This window comes from Carya illinoinensis, chromosome 7, assembly GCF_018687715.1.
Source record: "Carya illinoinensis cultivar Pawnee chromosome 7, C.illinoinensisPawnee_v1, whole genome shotgun sequence".
NCBI lineage: Eukaryota > Viridiplantae > Streptophyta > Magnoliopsida > Fagales > Juglandaceae > Carya > Carya illinoinensis.
In genome coordinates, this window is record NC_056758.1 from 33,527,153 (window position 1) to 33,543,753 (window position 16,601).

Below are 16,601 nucleotides of genomic sequence, written 5' to 3' on the forward strand. Positions count from 1 at the left end.
TTTTTTGACAATTCGTGCGCTCTTTCATCCCGAAAAAATACAAAGGCAGAATGTACTCGACATAATATAAGGCCATAGTCAAACCATACAAAAAAACTAGTGTTGGGATTTAATTCCAAGCTATACATTACAACAACAAAATGGCTACCATTAACACCTCGAAAAAAAAAATGGGGAAAAGAAGGGAGGCAGTACAAAAGCTAGGTAAATTGCCAGCTAGAAAGCACTCCAATTATCCGAACTTTTCGGCGTTTGATTCTCTGATGAGACCCTAAATGGGCCAGAGGATCCGAAGGGGTCTGTGTCATCAAAAGTAAATGCACCAGCACCACTGTGGCTGAAGTCTTTGGTGCTGCTCATAGAATCAAACCTTGTAAGCCTGTCACCACCATAGCCGAAATCTTTGCTGCTGCTCATGGAATCAAACCTTGTAAACCTCTCCCGTGGCGAAATTCCGCCGTCATGCATGCTAAAGGAATCAAACCTTGTGGAGTTGTCAAAGAAGTGATCCCCCGCCTCACTGTACCTTGGAGAATTTCCAAACCTGGACATCGGAGTGCCCGGAACAGAATCTTCAAACATAAATGGGCTCTTTGTCGGAAAGATGCTTTCTGCACGTGAGGACCCTGTTCTTACTGGCTTTACATCAAACTCACTAGATCTAAAGATATCTTTGTGCTTCTCATTATCCGAGTACTGCAGGAATCATGGGCAGGGAATTAAACATCATTCATTATAACAATATACCATATGCAACAAAAGTGGTTTGACAGCAAATATGTGAACAAGCAGTCTGCCATGATAGTAGCATCTTATATAGTTGGAATGCAGAAACCGCACTGTAGCATCATAAAGCTTTGGAATAAGACAGTCAAGAATTAAATACATTCCTAGTCTTGGATTGTCCAATGAGGACAATCCTCATTGGACAATCCTAAAAGAAGCGTGTTGTCTCTTCTAATGGAATAGATCAATAGCCTTGAAACTGTTTTACATGTCGACCAAAACACTTTTTCAGTCAAAAGCATGCATTAAATAGTTAGTTTTCCTTGACCTCAAACCCTTTCCCTCGGTGGAATCTTGATCTTATACAAGAACATCCTAATGTATTAAATAGTTAGTTAGGCAGCCTAGAAGTCAGGTCAACACAAGAAAATAAACAAATTCTGAATAAGTAGGGATGAATCCTTTGATGCATCATACAGCAAGGCAGGTTCTTCTATCCATAATCCATCCCCAACTGTAGATAAGCATCCTATTGTATTATTGAACAGTTAGAATGTAGATGTGTGTGCACTCTAGGGGTGCAAACTTTAGGTTTTCCAATGTGCCATATATTGGAGGGCAGCATATGTTATGTGGACAATGACATCTGTCAAGTGCAAGTATAGATTGAGGTATGAGATTCATCGAAGCACTGAATGTTAAGAGATTATAAAATCACATTGTGGTGAAGCCTGTGTTGTTGGAACTGTCCAAGTATTTCCATTTGATATGGCAGAACCAGTTTTCCATTGGGCGTGGCTGTTGCATGCTTTACAGAGAAATTTTAAGTTATTGCATAAATTCAAGGAAAATTTTGATAAAATAACAAAATCCTAGGGAGCTTATAAACAACACACATCTTTTCACCTTTTACTCTTATTAGACACACCTAATGGGAAAATGCCCAAACACATCTCCATGTGCTAAAGGAGGTTTTGGCTCACCTTGATAGTGGTAGTATTAAATCCCCACACTGAGTCCACGTCGTCATTATTGTCGAAGGCACCCCATGTCGTTGATTCATCAAAACTTCTGTCACCATATATGAGTGAACACGGTGAGCACTAGAGAAAGAGATGAAACTGCAAATTAGGTGAAATAAAGGCATGAATCAACGCCTATACCTATGTGTTTCTGAATCTGCTTCGAAACCTTTTCCATAATGAACATCTGAAAATTCTTGAGATGGACTCTCTAATTGAGTCCTTCCAGCCAGACTATCCCGAGGGCTTCTGGCCAATTCATCTTCACTGTGGGAATAAGCAGATTCACTCTCCAAGGCAGGTTCAGGGCTCAAAGAATTGCCTGGCTTTCCATTAGCATATAAATCATGGGGTGAACTATCATCACCATACGATTTTTCCATGTGAACAGATGCAGATTTTGGTCTTGGAGAGATGGAAGTATTTTTTGCATCAAGAGTGAGATCATTAACAAAACCTGAAAGTTCAAAAGGTATACCCACCTTGATAAATAATTCTTTTTAATAAGTATGCCAAATTACTCAATTTCTTAAAATGATATGCAGAGCTGACAGCATTAACTGGAGACAGAAAAAGTAAGCAACTACTATTTTGTTTTTTAAAAAGGTAGGAAGCAGGAGGCATACTTTCATCTTCAAACTTATCCCACTCTTCATCCCAAAGAGCTGCTCCTTCTTGAATTCCAGGTTCCCAACCTTCAAAATTAATCATGCAAAATGACCATATACGATTTGCAGTTTATCAAAAAAGTATTGCCCTTTAAGTAATATTATCTCTGTTAAAGTCTTCAAAGTTAAACAATAAATGGAAGTTGTGGAACCCTGTATCCTATTCAATGCTTTTATTAGGAAAAATAATTAACTTAAAATAAACCCTGCGTTCTAAAACAGGTTTCAAGAATTTGGATTACTATGGTTACATAAAAAGGAATCATATATCTTGACACAGTAGCAAAGTGTTCTAAATGTAAATAGCAAGACATTGAAAAAGGCAAGGAATTGTATTTTTAAAGAAGCTGCACGATGAGTCTAAACAAACAGTTAACATGGGACTAAAAATACCAATTGGAAGCTCAATCAATGCAGTCGACTTAATATCCAATCCATGTTTCTTGCAACGTTCAGTTAGAGCCTTCAGCAGCTCCTCAAGATCTGATTGAATACGGTCAGCTCGCACCTATATAAGTAGCAAATGCAATGGTGTTGGACAAGATTTAAAGGATTCTCCATTGACTCATCATAGAAATTTGGGTAGGCGTACCTGAAGGATACCATCTGCACTGCCTCCATGTTCCATGTTAACAATTGCTTGATGCAACTCCACCCTCCTCTCCTAATAGTAAATCAAGTAAAATTCAAAATCATACAAAATACTTACTTGAGATAGAACTCTAATAAAAATCCATGTTTAAAGGACTCGAAGGTACAAATTCTTGATCAGGGAATGAATGTCACCAATGGGCTGCAGCTCAAGATAGAATTAGTATGTTTCGCAGTGTTATCCATAAATGTTATTACTTGTAATCCCCCCCCCCCCCCCCCCCCCCAAAAAAAAAAAAAAAAAAAAAAAAAAGGAAAAATCCTTTTCTTTCTACTAAGCCCTAAACAAAAACGAAAGAGAATCATCTCAATAAAATGAGTATAATAAGTGGAAGAAGAAACTGACAAATTAAGCATAGATGATAAGATACAAGTTGAGTTCCAACTTAGCAAGAAATTAATGTCTCAACTACCAATGAGAGAGAGAGAGAGAGAGAGAGAGAGAGAGAGAGAGAGAGAGAGTAACCAGAGGGAGCTGAAAAGGCCATCAATTCTGTCAGGGAAAACACCACAACCACCATTGATGTAGGAGCAGCTATGGCTCTAATTGAGCAATGAGACAAAACACATTGCTGTAGTATCTCATATGTTCATAACTATGTTTTATTAGGCTCGGTTGGATCACTCATAAAAAATAAGTACAATCGATAACAAAACTCATTGGCTGTTCAATAAGCCCATAGTCACACTGTCTCATAAGCAACTCCAGGCCCTCATTATATAAAAGTGAAGATTGCCCATTTACCTGAATATCACAAAATCTAGCCTCTTCAATGGTTAACTTAGATGCTATGTCTGCCACTTGCTTGTACTTCTCTTCATATTTCGAACCCAGAGACTCTGCCTGCAATAAACATTAATAACATAAATAAAATAAGAATCTAATTATTGTCAGGTGACTGCAGCACAATTCTTTACATCTTAAAGGGTACCTCACGCTTATCAGCAGATGCCCTTTCTGTGATCTCATTTAGTTTGTTATCACATCTGCTTTTATATAGAACCTGATACCAGAGAATAAACATGAACAAAGACAACTAAGAGAATGAAAAAGAAAACACAAGTAGCAAATGGTTCACCAATAGCTTCACGGTTGCACCATTTAAGGGTATACGTAACCGTGGTAAACTATACAAGGTAACATATTAAAGCTCCCAATAATGTCACGACAAAGTGGTTATTTCATGATTAAATTCCAACAGTAATTTCAGCAATTTGTTTCAATTATTTTAACTTTTTTCATCATTCCCATTGAATTTGGAACAAAGATCCAAGTTGGTACAGAATCCTTTCACTGCAACTCAGTTGAGTATTTCTGTAAACTTCTTTATTTAACCTACATTGACGTTCTAGCATCACCAACCATTCCACACATAAAGTAAAGCATCACGCCTTTCCAATTCCCTGCAGGCCTAGCCTGAACCAGTTCTTGACTACAATTATATAAAAAGGAAACAACGGTTGATTATTAATGAAAAAAACTAGAAGCAAGCGAATAAGACAAAAATAACTCACAAGTTCTTGCATTTTGGTGCGGTAGAACTTGAGCTTCTCTTTAGAATCCAATATCACGTTTTGTGTTTCTTCAACCTACCATAAATAAAGAAAGTATTTTCGTACCCCTCAGAAAGTGAAAATAACTACAATCTTTTTGACAAATTTCTTTTTCGAGAAGGGGGACATGGGAGAAAATTGAGCGCACTTTCTGAGTTAATTTGATTTTAAAAAAAGTGGTTATACTGAAATCCTAAAGTAATTGATTACATACACATGCGGCTGTGTGGAAGATGGTACCTTTATGCCTTATGTGGTGTATTTGGAATGAGGGAAATGGGCGTTGTTTTGACAATAGAGAATGTTTGTTGGGAGGGACTAGAGATTTTTTCTTTCATACGTTGTTACTTTGGGCTTTGGTTATTGTGTTGGATGGGACTAGTCTTAATGCCTTTAGTGCTGTTTTTCCAGCTTTAGTTTTTGTATACTTACTATGTACTTGGGTTATGCCTAATTATGTGGATTAATAAATTTTCTTACTTATCAAAAATAAATAAAAAATACACATGCTTCCACATCATTTTTTCTTACAATGAGAATGTACCATTTCCATACTTTTTTGGTTCATTAAGCTAAAAGTGTTTTCTTTTACACATCTCGTTGTAGTTGGATTGCGCCATTAGCGCTTATAACGAAAATCTTTTTACTTGTCAAAAAAACAAAAAGTGGTGTATATTTTCTTGTGTTTTTCTTAAGAACTATTCCTGTAAGGCATGAATAATTTTTCACCACACACATTCATAATTCAAATACTTCTATGTTAAGGCAACCAAAAGGACAGAAAAGATGCCTTTTTCCCAGCAGTTGTTGCCTCTGGAGGCTTTGAGTTCATTGAATTTGGTCCTCTGGTATCAAGTTGGTTTACAAAGGAATCCTCCAATGCAGGCACTCCAGATTTCTGCTGATTGGATTGCGATACACTATCAGCCTGGGGGGCACTTACCTGCATTGGAGGCCTCAAACCAGTTGCAGGTGCAATCGGCCGGGCACCTTGCATCCCTTGCTGCTGTCCAAAACCTAAGTATAGAACCAAATGCTTCATCAAGAAAAATCTGTATGGCACGAGAGAAGAAATTAAGAATATTAAAAGCAGTTCTAATTAATACCAGGCCTGGGGCCCCAAGCGGCGTTCCCACAAGGGACCTTGGATTGACCTGTCATAGACAGCAGTGTCTCGTCAAACATGACATTAGGTGGCAAAGCAGCTGGCAGAGGGCGGCCTTCCCTGTATCTTTCCATCATATAAAGAGCAAAGCAAAATTCCCTCAAAGACAGCATGCTATCTTTATCCTGGTCGGATAAGTCCCACACCTGCTTTAAGACCTCTGAAAAAGGCAACAAAGACATTATTGAGCATATGTAATCCTAGACTACAACCAAGTCCTCAGTAAGCTTGTCCAAGAAGAAGAATTCAGAAGATGTACAGGAGTACACATCAGTTCCATTACAAGAACACAAAGTCCAGTAAAGAAGAAGTCATCTAATATAATCATTAGTAAATTCTAGTGGCACCTTCATTCTAAGGCATGACAGATGTCTTAGCAAAAAGATGAAATTTGGCCATTCCTAAATTTCCCTTCATAACATAAATAGAACTTCATAATGCAAATCAATAGCCAAGCAATTTAAATGGAACTGCAGGATTTAAATGCCAAAAGATTGTAGCAAAAGTGAATTGCATTTACCAAATACCTGAAAATAGAGACAACAGGCTTGTTTGGATTCAAGAATTTCCTAAAAAATTCTTTGGCCATAGAAAATATATTTGGATTGACAAAATTGGAGTTTGAAAAAACTGTGGTCCATTTAAATGATGTTTGGAGAGAGATTTTTGTGAGATATTTCTAGTTTTGTGAAAATTGATATATATATTTTTACTTATAAAAAAATCATGAAAAGAAATGCAAATGACTAGATGAAAATTAATTTTGACAGATGAAAAAATGTTTTTGGTATGTAAAATATGTTTGGATAGAAGGTGAAAATGAAAAAATAAACAATAAAATAAAAATAAAAACTGATATTTTTTCTGAAATTGCTGGTTCCCAAACAAGGCTTACATCTCCTGAGAAATTAAGAATATTTAAAGTAGAAACCCCAGCACTTTTTAATAAAATGGGGCACCTTTACTTATAAAAAAAATCATTTGTTCCCAATTAATTTGTAAGGGATTAGTAACCAAAAAAATATTTGTTGAACAACTATCCAAATAATTTTTTGGGGACAAGCCACATATAATTCCATGGTTTCAATTCGCCTAAACTATGCACTACACTTGAGGTAGCATCGAGAAAAGGCCACATTCTGCTATGTAAAGAGATAACGATAGCCAAAAAAATATCAATCAATGAAGAATATCCTTATTAGTACTGAAATACAGCATTAAGTACTGAAAGTCTGAAACACAATATAATACCACTATTATTTTACTATTCCGTTTTTTTTTTTTAATGCTCTATTCCTAACAATAATGCTTTAATTAACTATTTATCAAAAAGCACATGATCAGAAGGGTTGGGTGAAAAACTATATGGTGCAACAAGTCGTGTTTTATATATATGTGCACTTGTGTATCAGTAAAGCTTTAATAATGATAGGGTGCAACGGTTGTGTTTTTTATAACAGAATTTAAGGATTTTAGAGAATTTAGGTCTAACTATTGGAGCGTGGAAGAATGTTCTGTAAGACCTTTATTTTTGTGATTATGATCCTGCTTTTTTCAACTTTCTAGAGGCAGTCATGTTTAAACAGGCATACATCATATGCACTGGGTTTTTGCCCACAACTTCTCATAAAACTAAGAAAGTATTGGGTGCAACACAGAATACTGGTGGCGTCACAATCCATAACGGCAATATTTAGGAAATAAACATGAGAATACAGTTTCAGAATCAGCCAACTTAGTAATAGACAACAACACAAGGAAATATCAGCCAAACTTCCCTATTGAAGGATCCTTACCTCTAGGTAATCTCCAGCTCAAAAATAGATTCCGTGCCTCCTCACCAGTGATTTTCCCATCCCTGTCAATGTCTACGTCCAAAAAAACTTTTGTATATTTCTGAACATCAGATGGTTTCATCTTTGGCCAATGAAGGTGCGTATTGTCAGAAGTAGGATTTCCAAGTCCAGCCGAAATCCCAGATGATGTGATTGAGGAAGAACCTGGAGCTGAGGCTGTCATCGTTGAACCCAAAGGTTGAGGTGCAGCAACAGGTTGCATTGAGAATGCACTTTGCAATGAATCGAGTGAGCTCTGCTTACCCAAAGGTTGAGGTACAGCAGAAACAGGAGTGATGGCAGAAGAGGCAGAAGTACTACTAACAGAATTTGGCCCAGAAGCAAACCCATTTCCTGAAACAACTAACGCTTTAGAGGCATTAGCTGTTGGCTGGGAGGTCATAGAAACTGGAGATTGCAGCTGTGAAGCTTGCAAGGGCGTTGATGGACCAATACCTCTGGGCCCATTAGGAACTGAACCAGCCTGTCCACTGAGCCAATCATTTGAGATATTTGAGTTTGGGACATTGGGACCTAACATATTACCTCCCCTAGCAAGGTCTGGACTAGCAGTCCCCTGTGATGGGTGGGAAGCAGTAACAGAAGGTAATGGCATAACTTGAGGTGGTCTCATGGACTGATTTTGCTGAGAAGGAAAATAATGCTGGTTCATACTAGGATTTGGCACTCCTTGTGCTCTAAAGCCAACATTTTGAGAGGATGTTGGTGCAACTGCACCCATCCGTGGGGCAGATGCAGCACCCGTTGAATTCAATTGAGGCACAGATGTGGCTGCAAGATTGATTTGCGGTGGAGGAATTTTAGCAGCAGCCGGACCATATAGTGCTGCGTTGACAATATCTGGGGTTAATTCTCGTTTACTCTGTGCCACAGTTACAAGTTTGAGAGCATTATAAAATTCTACACGACCAAGGAAACCAGTTTTGTTCTGATCAGCATGCATCCATATCTGCAAGTCATCTCGAACATTTTAATTAACGTACATCCCTAACATGTTGATCAACATGCAAGTCATGTTCAACAAGGTCTTAAAATTACTCGAGAAAGGAAGATAAACAGATAAATTTACTTTTTGAAGATTTCACTGACAAGCAAAAAAGACTAAAAGATAAAAGACACCAAAACAAACAACTTCTTCCACACTGTGCAAAAGCACAGTAACAACACAAAATTAAATTAAACCTACGTAAGTAGGCAAGTACAAGACTATCTCGTCAACCATGTTGAAGATGTCCAACTCAAACGCCTGAGATCTGGGATATGGCTTGTGCTTAGCACCAAATGCTCAATGCAACTATGATCATCCCAAGATAAAAATAACCATCCCAAGATAAAAATAACCGCTTGATGAGAATCACTAATAGAAGTCTTCCCTCGTGTCAGTCAATCCAATATTCACCGATAAAGGCAAACATTAACTTACTAAGGGTAGGTTTGAATAGTGAGATGAGAATTTTTTGTTTTAGATGAAAGTTTAAAATATTATTTTTTAATATTATTATTGTTTTGGAATTTGAAAAAATTGAATTGTTTATTATATTTTATATGAAAATTTGAAAAAATTGGAATGATAAGATGAGAATTTTGTATCTCATCCCACTTGCCAAACCTACCCTAATTTATTTCTTTGTTTTTTTAATGAGTACACATTAAGGGCATCCTTATCCGGGTTATCCCCCAAACATACATTTATGGGCATAAGCAAACCAGATCATAGTAGATAGAGAACTTACGGCAAACTATTGCATTCTATAAGATTGATCCCAATGCCTTTTAGTCTAGTTAACAAGAAGAGAACACTAAAGATGGCTCCTTTATGCTTAATGTGGTGTATTTGGGATGAACACAATGCTTGTAATTTAGAAGACTGGTACAGTGTGGTGTTAGAGTTTGAAAGTTTCTCTCCGTACACTTTCTGAGAGAAATATTCCTACGTAAAAATCATTATTCAGAGCATCCATGGGGTGTTAAGGTCATGGTTTAATCTTGTTGATGTGAAGGAGATATGTCTCAGTTTAGGGAGTTAGTGGTAGAATCTAAGAGAATCACTATCGCAAGCGAGGGAGTAAACTTTCGGGTAATGGAAAGGGGGTGGAAAGAAAAATACGAGGTGGTGGTCTGCCGTAACACAATACTATGGCTGGTACGTGCATTAGAGGAATGCTTGAGGGGAGGAAGAAAGGAGATGTATTCGGTGGTCCGAGAAGGTTACAGGAGTTTTATTGCTCAACGTTGTGCAAACCACCGTGGGCGATATCTGTCGATGGCAGAGTATGGGCGTGAGGGAAGAACATCTCTACTCTGTTTTCCAGAAGGGTATGGTGGATGGGGATGGAAAAGCCTCAAGGAGATGGTTGAGGAGATGACACACAAAAAGGTGCCGGTGGTAAAAGGAGATGGGAATCAGTTGTCCAGAAGAGCATGGAAACCTCATACCGTCACATACGCAGAGGCTCTCACGGCGGCAAAGCAAGTAAACGGGGAGCAGAAAACAGAGGTTGTCCGGCAAGGGGGTGTGTCTCGAGCCTCTAAAACAGTACAGAGGCCAGTTTTCGGCAGGCCTAAGGTGGGACAGGAGACGTGGGTGAGTAGTAGGAGACTGTTAGAGTTGCAGGGACAGGTGAGGAGAATGCAGAGGGAGCTGGAAGAATTACGTGCCTATGTCGGGATGAAAAAGGAAATAAAAGGGAAGGAATTGATGTTAGGAGAAGAAAGTCAGGGAGCGGGGACGTGGGGTTCTGATTTAAATGGAGGTGGACATGGACCTGGGCCTGGGCCGGGCACGGCCCATGTGGCTGTTTTAGAGGAATCGGGGCCGTCGAAGTTTTTAATTGGCTGTGGGCCTGGGCCTGGGCCATCCCAGCCCATCCCAATTTTAAGTTCGGCTGGCCCTGACCCGAGCCTTTTGAATCGGTTACCCCGACCCGCTGACCCGTCGATCTTCACCGAGACACCATCGCGTGTTCTGTGCACGCAGTCGAGTCAGATGACGCCGGCGAGTCCACAGAAGCTGCCGACGGGAACAGGGGGACACTCCGGCAAGGTCACGGCGACTACAGATGTACCCAGCCCAACCCCGGTCCAACCCCATTCAACGCCGATGAGTGAAGGAAATTTCTTCTCTCTATGTAATGGCCAGAAAACGCCGATCTCCTCTAGAATCAATGGGGAAGATGGTATGGAGCTCATAATCCAATCAGGCAGTGATTCGGAGTTTGAGGAAGCGGAATGAGAGGGGCCCGATGATTGTAGTTACTCGGTGGAGGGTGATTGTGTGCTTCCTAATGAAGAAAAACAAGTGGGTTTGGATGATATTGATCTGGATGGAGTCAGTCACGAAATTCTGCTAAGTAGATTGGAGGAACCTACCCCATTAAATTTCTGTCTCCCTTCCCAACCGATTGTAACAGATTGGGTTTATCATAAAGTGAAAGAAATTCAAAAAATAGTGGGGCTTGAGTGTGATGGGTATGAGGAGCAGTTTATGGCGTTGTTTACAGCCATCGAAGCAGGGCACAAACAAAAGGATAAAGGAAAATCAAAAAAGCATAGGGAACTCCAAAGATTGACTTGGTCGATGAACATGGAGGGTAGCGCTAGTAGGGGTAGGTTAAAAGGGAAGGGGCAGAATGTTTCTCCATGAAACCAAAAATTGTGTCATGGAACGTTCGTGGGCTTAATGAGGGGGATAAACGCCTGCGGATTAGAAATATGATTAGGGAATGGAAAGCGGATATTGTGTGTTTGCAAGAAACTAAATTGAAAGGTATGGATAGAGAAATAGTGCGAAGTTTATGGAGTGGTGTACATGTAGATTGGGCTTATTTGGCCTCTAATGGAGCTTCAGGGGGAATTGTGGTTTTGTGGGACAGACGTGTGGTAGAAAGGGTGGAGGAATTTATTGGTAATTATACGGTGGCATGCTCGTTTCAGAGTATAGCCGATAACTATCGTTGGGCTTTTGCAGGTGTTTACGGTGCCAATTCAGATTCTGAAAGAAAATTGCTATGGGATGAACTTGCTGGGATTCACAGTGTGTGGGATCTCCCCTGGTGCATAGGGGGGGATTTCAATGTCGTGAGATTCCCAAGTGAAGCATCGGGAAGCAGAAGATTACAACCAGCAATGGAGGCTTTCTCAGAGTGCATTTTTGACTTGAATTTGGTAGATCTGCCTATAGCTGGGGGTATCGCTACCTGGTCGAATAATCAGTCCTGGTCCCGACTGGATCGTTTTCTCATTTCACCGGAATGGGAAAGTCACTTTCCGGAGGTTTGGCAGAAGAGGCTAGCCCGTATTGGCTTGGACCATTGGCCAATTATGATAGACTGTGGAGGTATTCGGAAGGGTCGTCGGCCGTTTAAATTTGAGAATATGTGGCTAAAATCAGAAGGTTTCGTGGATAGGGTTAAACAATGGTGGTCCTCCTATCAGCTTCAAGGAACCCCGAGTTTCATTTTTGCGGCAAAATTGAAAGCTCTTAAAAAGGATCTCCAAACTTGGAACTTGGAATCGTTTGGCAATGTAGGGGAAACCAAAAAAGCAAAGCTGGTGGAACTTCAGGCGCTTGAGAGACTTCAAGAGGTACAACACCTCACACAGGCAGAAAAAGACAGAAAGGTTGAGCTGGGTGCAGAAATTGAAAGGTTGATCCTATTAGAGGAGGTGTCGTGGCGTCAAAAATCAAGAGCTTTATGGTTGAGGGAAGGGGATCGGTGCACGGGCTTTTTCCACAGAATAGCAAACTCACACAGGAGAAATAACAACATTGAGATGTTGAAGGTGGATGGAATGGAGTGCAGAGATGAACAGGAAATTCACAATCATGTTGTGGGTTATTATGAGAACTTGCTAAAGGAACAGGCGGGATGGCGGCCTCCTCTGAATGGGCTGGATTTTAATACCATTGGTTTGAGTGACGCATCACATTTAGAAAGGGATTTTGAAGAGAGAGAGATCTATGAAGTTGTGAGGAAAATGGCTAAGGACAAGGCACCAGGACCGGATGGATTCTCTATGGGTTTCTTCCAAGACTGTTGGGGTGTTATTAAGGAAGATCTAATGAAAGTCTTCCAGGAGTTCTTTAGGGTGGGAAGATTTGAAAAAAGCCTTAACGCCACTTTCTTAGCTTTGATACCTAAGAAGGTGGGAGCGACGGAGATTAAGGATTTTAGGCCTATCAGTCTAGTGAGTGGGGTGTATAAGATAATATCCAAGGTACTTGCGAATAGACTAAGTGAGGTGATGGGTAAGATTGTTACTCAACCCCAAAATGCTTTTGTTAAAGGAAGACAGATCTTAGATGCAGTGTTAATTGCCAATGAATGCCTCGACAGTCGACTAAACGCCAGGAAAACAGGAATCATGTGTAAACTTGACATGGAAAAGGCGTATGATCATGTTAACTGGGATTTCCTTTTACACTTATTAAGGAGGTGTGGTTTTGGGGAGAGGTGGAGGGCCTGGATTCGTTGGTGTATTTCTTCGGCAAAATTTTCGGTACTATTGAACGGAACCTCAGTGGGTTTTTTCCAGAGTTCACGTGGTTTGAGACAAGGGGATCCATTGTCTCCTTTGCTGTTTGTCATGGTCATGGAGGCGCTAAGCAGGATGATATCGGCACTGGTTGTGAATGGTGTTATTGCAGGTTTCCCGATTGGTACCCCAAGCAGGGGCATCATTGATATTTCCCACTTATTATTTGCAGATGATACATTGATCATGTGTGAAGCTGAGCATAGGCAGGTTCAAGCGCTAAAGGCTGTACTGTTCTGTTTTGAGGCTGTCTCTGGGCTGAAGGTGAATTTGGATAAATCAGAATTGGTGCCAATTGGGTCGGTTCCAAACACCCGCCTATTGGCACGAACGCTGGGTTGTAAGGTTACTTCTCTTCCTATGACCTATCTGGGACTGCCTTTGGGGAGTGCTTCAAGGGCTACGTCTATATGGGATATGGTGTTTGAGAAAATTGAGCGGCGACTGGCAGGGTGGAAAAGAATGTACTTGTCTAAAGGCGGTAGGATCACCTTGATAAAAAGCACACTTTCTAATCTACCCACATATTTCTTATCCCTTTTTCCAATTCCAGCAAGTGTAGCAGTCCGTATTGAGAAGCTTCAACGAGATTTCCTGTGGGGAGGATTGGGAGATGAGTTCAAGTTTCACTTGGTCAAGTGGAAACAGGTATGTAAGTCTATCCAGGGGGGAGGTTTGGGTGTTAGAAACCTAAGGGTGTTTAATCGGGCACTATTAGGCAAATGGTTATGGAGATACCCCAGAGAACCAGATGCGCTATGGAAAATGGTTATAGAAAAAAAGTATGGCGGCTTATGGGGAGAGTGGAACACGAGAGAAGTAAGGGGGGCTTATGGAGTTGGTTTGTGGAAAAACATTAGAAGAGGATGGGAGGTTTTTAACCGTTTTGTTAAGTTTCAGGTGGGTACAGGATCCAGGATTAAATTTTGGAGCGATGTGTGGTGTGATTGTCGGGCCTTAAAAGATGTGTACCCATCTCTCTTCCAACTGGCGAGTGCAAAGAATATTTCAGTGGCGGATGCTATGGAGGTGATGGAGGGACGGATTGTTTGGAATATTCACTTCGGTAGGGCGCTACAGGATTGGGAGATGAGTAGCATTGCAGATTTTTACAGCTATATATACTCTATAAATCTAGACAGCCAGCAAGAGGATGTCATGTGGTGGAAGCCAACAAGAAAAGGTATTTTCTTGGTTAAATCTTTCTATAAGGTTCTCACCCCAGAGTCTACTTCTCTTTTACCGTGGAGGAAGATATGGCGTCACAATGCACCTCCAAAAGCCTCTTTCTTCGTCTGGACAGCAGTGTTGGGTAAGATTCTTACCACTGATAATCTAAGGAAAAGAAGGATTATCATTGCAGAATGGTGTTGTATGTGCAAAAGTGGAGGAGAGTCAGTCGATCACCTTTTGTTACATTGTGGGGTAGCAAGGACTTTATGGAACGAGGTGTTTGCTCGCTCGGCAATGGTATGGGTGATGCTAAGAACGGTTGAGGCAGCATTGGCTAGCTGGCCAAGCATAAGAGGAAGGCGGCCGATTAAAGCTATGTGGAGAATGATTCCGATTTGCATTGTGTGGAGTTTGTGGCGGGAGCGCAATGAAAAGACTTTTGAAGACCAGGAAAGATCTATAGAGGAGCTTAAACTTTTATTTTTTAGAACTCTTTGTAGTTGGGTCATAGCTGTTGATTTTAATGGTATGGCCCTTTGGGACTTTCTAGCCTCTAATGCACCCACTTAGGCGGGGCATTAGAGTTGTAACACAGGCGTTTTGCCATTCTTTTGATTAATAAAATTTTTATTTATCAAAAAAAAAAGAGAACACTAAAATTTTAAAGGTCAATGACAACTCATGAGAGAGCATCCGTAAGGCAACCAGCAAATCTCACTATGATAGACCACAATTATTCAAAATAGAAATTATATTTGCAGTCGTGGTTGTGCAAGTGGCGTGCAGTCGCTTTGAAAAAAATGAATTAATATGGGACCCATACGAAAAAAAAAACTAACTTTTTAATCCTGGATCCTACTTTTTTTAAAGCGATTGCGCGGCGTTTGCAATTCTACGACTGTATGTAGCATTGCTGTTATTTTGAATAATTATCAGAAACCGCAGCTTTGACCAAATTCGGAAACATATATATATATATATAGACAAACATAATTGACCAAGAGGTAGCTCCAACGTAAACTCCATCCATCATTCATTCACATTCGAGGCACAAATAACTTAATTACCCATGAAAATTCATTATGAAATGGAAATTGGGGGTTAAAAAAGGTGAGCGACCTGAGCAAGAACTTGTTTGGCCAGACTGGATCCCTGAAAGAAAGCAACAGCTTCAGCTCCACTGATCCTACCATCGCCGTCCAAATCCGCTCTTCTAAAGTACGCCTCGAACTGATCCATGTTGGGCCCTTGATTTTTCCCCGCCATCTCCTTTTATATTTTACGAAGATTTTCCTAACGCTTTCTCACCAATTGAGATTCCCATAGATCAAGAATTCTAAATTCGATCAAGAAATCAGAAAACTGGAAAGAAAATGCGAGACCAAATGGTGAAAAATAAAAATCGAAATAGTGGCAGTGGACGGAGGAGTGTACGGAGGAGCTGGAATTCGGTATCGTCGGACCGCCGTCTCCGTTAAATATGATGGTTAGGTCGAGGGGAGACGAGCGCTAGTTTTATATGAATTTGGAGGTTGGAGCTTGGAAACTGAAAGAGTAGTGATCTCTTTCTTGCAAACACGCACGTATATTATGGCTCGTCTTGCTTCCAGTTCCTTCGATTCTATCTCATAACTATAAGACCACTCCCGCTATTGTAAAATAATATATTTTAATTCAAAATATAAAGAAATGTTATTAAAATACTACTCCATTAGATTTTGTATTTTAAAAATATTATATATTTTACTACAGTGATCTACATGTTATATGTAAAAGATTCTATTCATCAAATATAAATATTTTTAATTATTTTCTCCTTCCTTTTTATGTGATTTCTCATTTTCTCTTCATATATAAATATTTTTAAAAATATTTAAAATGAATATAAAAAAATAAAAGATGTAATATTTAAATGATATGAAAAAAATAGATAAATTGATATATGATATATTGTAAAAATTAATATGAAAAATAAAAATAATAAATTTTAGTGATGTATTTTAACGAATATGATAGATAAGCCAGCGAGAGTGTTCTAACAAATCAAAATATTTTTATGTTTTAATTGCAATGATGGGAAATGATTTAAGCTATCAGATAATTTAAAATTTAAATTATAACAATATTTATAATTCAATGATAAAAATCTTTACGCCTCTTATTTTTGCAACTCTTTTGCCTTCTCTCTTCTTGTCACATTTCTTAAAGTTTGTTTGGAGCATAATTATTTTAAAATATCTATAAATTATTT

At 39.4% G+C, this 16,601-nt stretch overlaps 1 protein-coding gene across 2 annotated transcripts; it reads right to left on the reverse strand.

The window, feature by feature from the left end:
- Positions 1 to 35: 35 nt before the first annotated feature.
- On the reverse strand, positions 36 to 15,986 carry LOC122315386 (epidermal growth factor receptor substrate 15-like). 2 transcript variants are annotated; one of them, XM_043131260.1, is made up of 13 exons: positions 15,470 to 15,986; positions 7,583 to 8,591; positions 5,728 to 5,946; positions 5,412 to 5,638; positions 4,583 to 4,657; positions 4,000 to 4,071; positions 3,813 to 3,911; positions 3,009 to 3,080; positions 2,810 to 2,924; positions 2,375 to 2,443; positions 1,890 to 2,205; positions 1,710 to 1,797; positions 36 to 696 (listed from the first exon to the last, which is right to left on the reverse strand). In XM_043131260.1, the coding sequence occupies exons 1-13, from the start codon at positions 15,614 to 15,616 to the stop codon at positions 217 to 219; spliced, it is 2,988 nt and encodes a 995-aa protein (XP_042987194.1). In that variant the 5' UTR covers positions 15,617 to 15,986; the 3' UTR covers positions 36 to 216. The 2 variants fall into 2 exon arrangements, with proteins under 2 accessions (XP_042987194.1, XP_042987195.1); XM_043131261.1 differs by having other exon boundaries at positions 7,583 to 8,467; positions 15,470 to 15,610.
- Between the last annotated feature and the right edge of the window lie 615 nt (positions 15,987 to 16,601).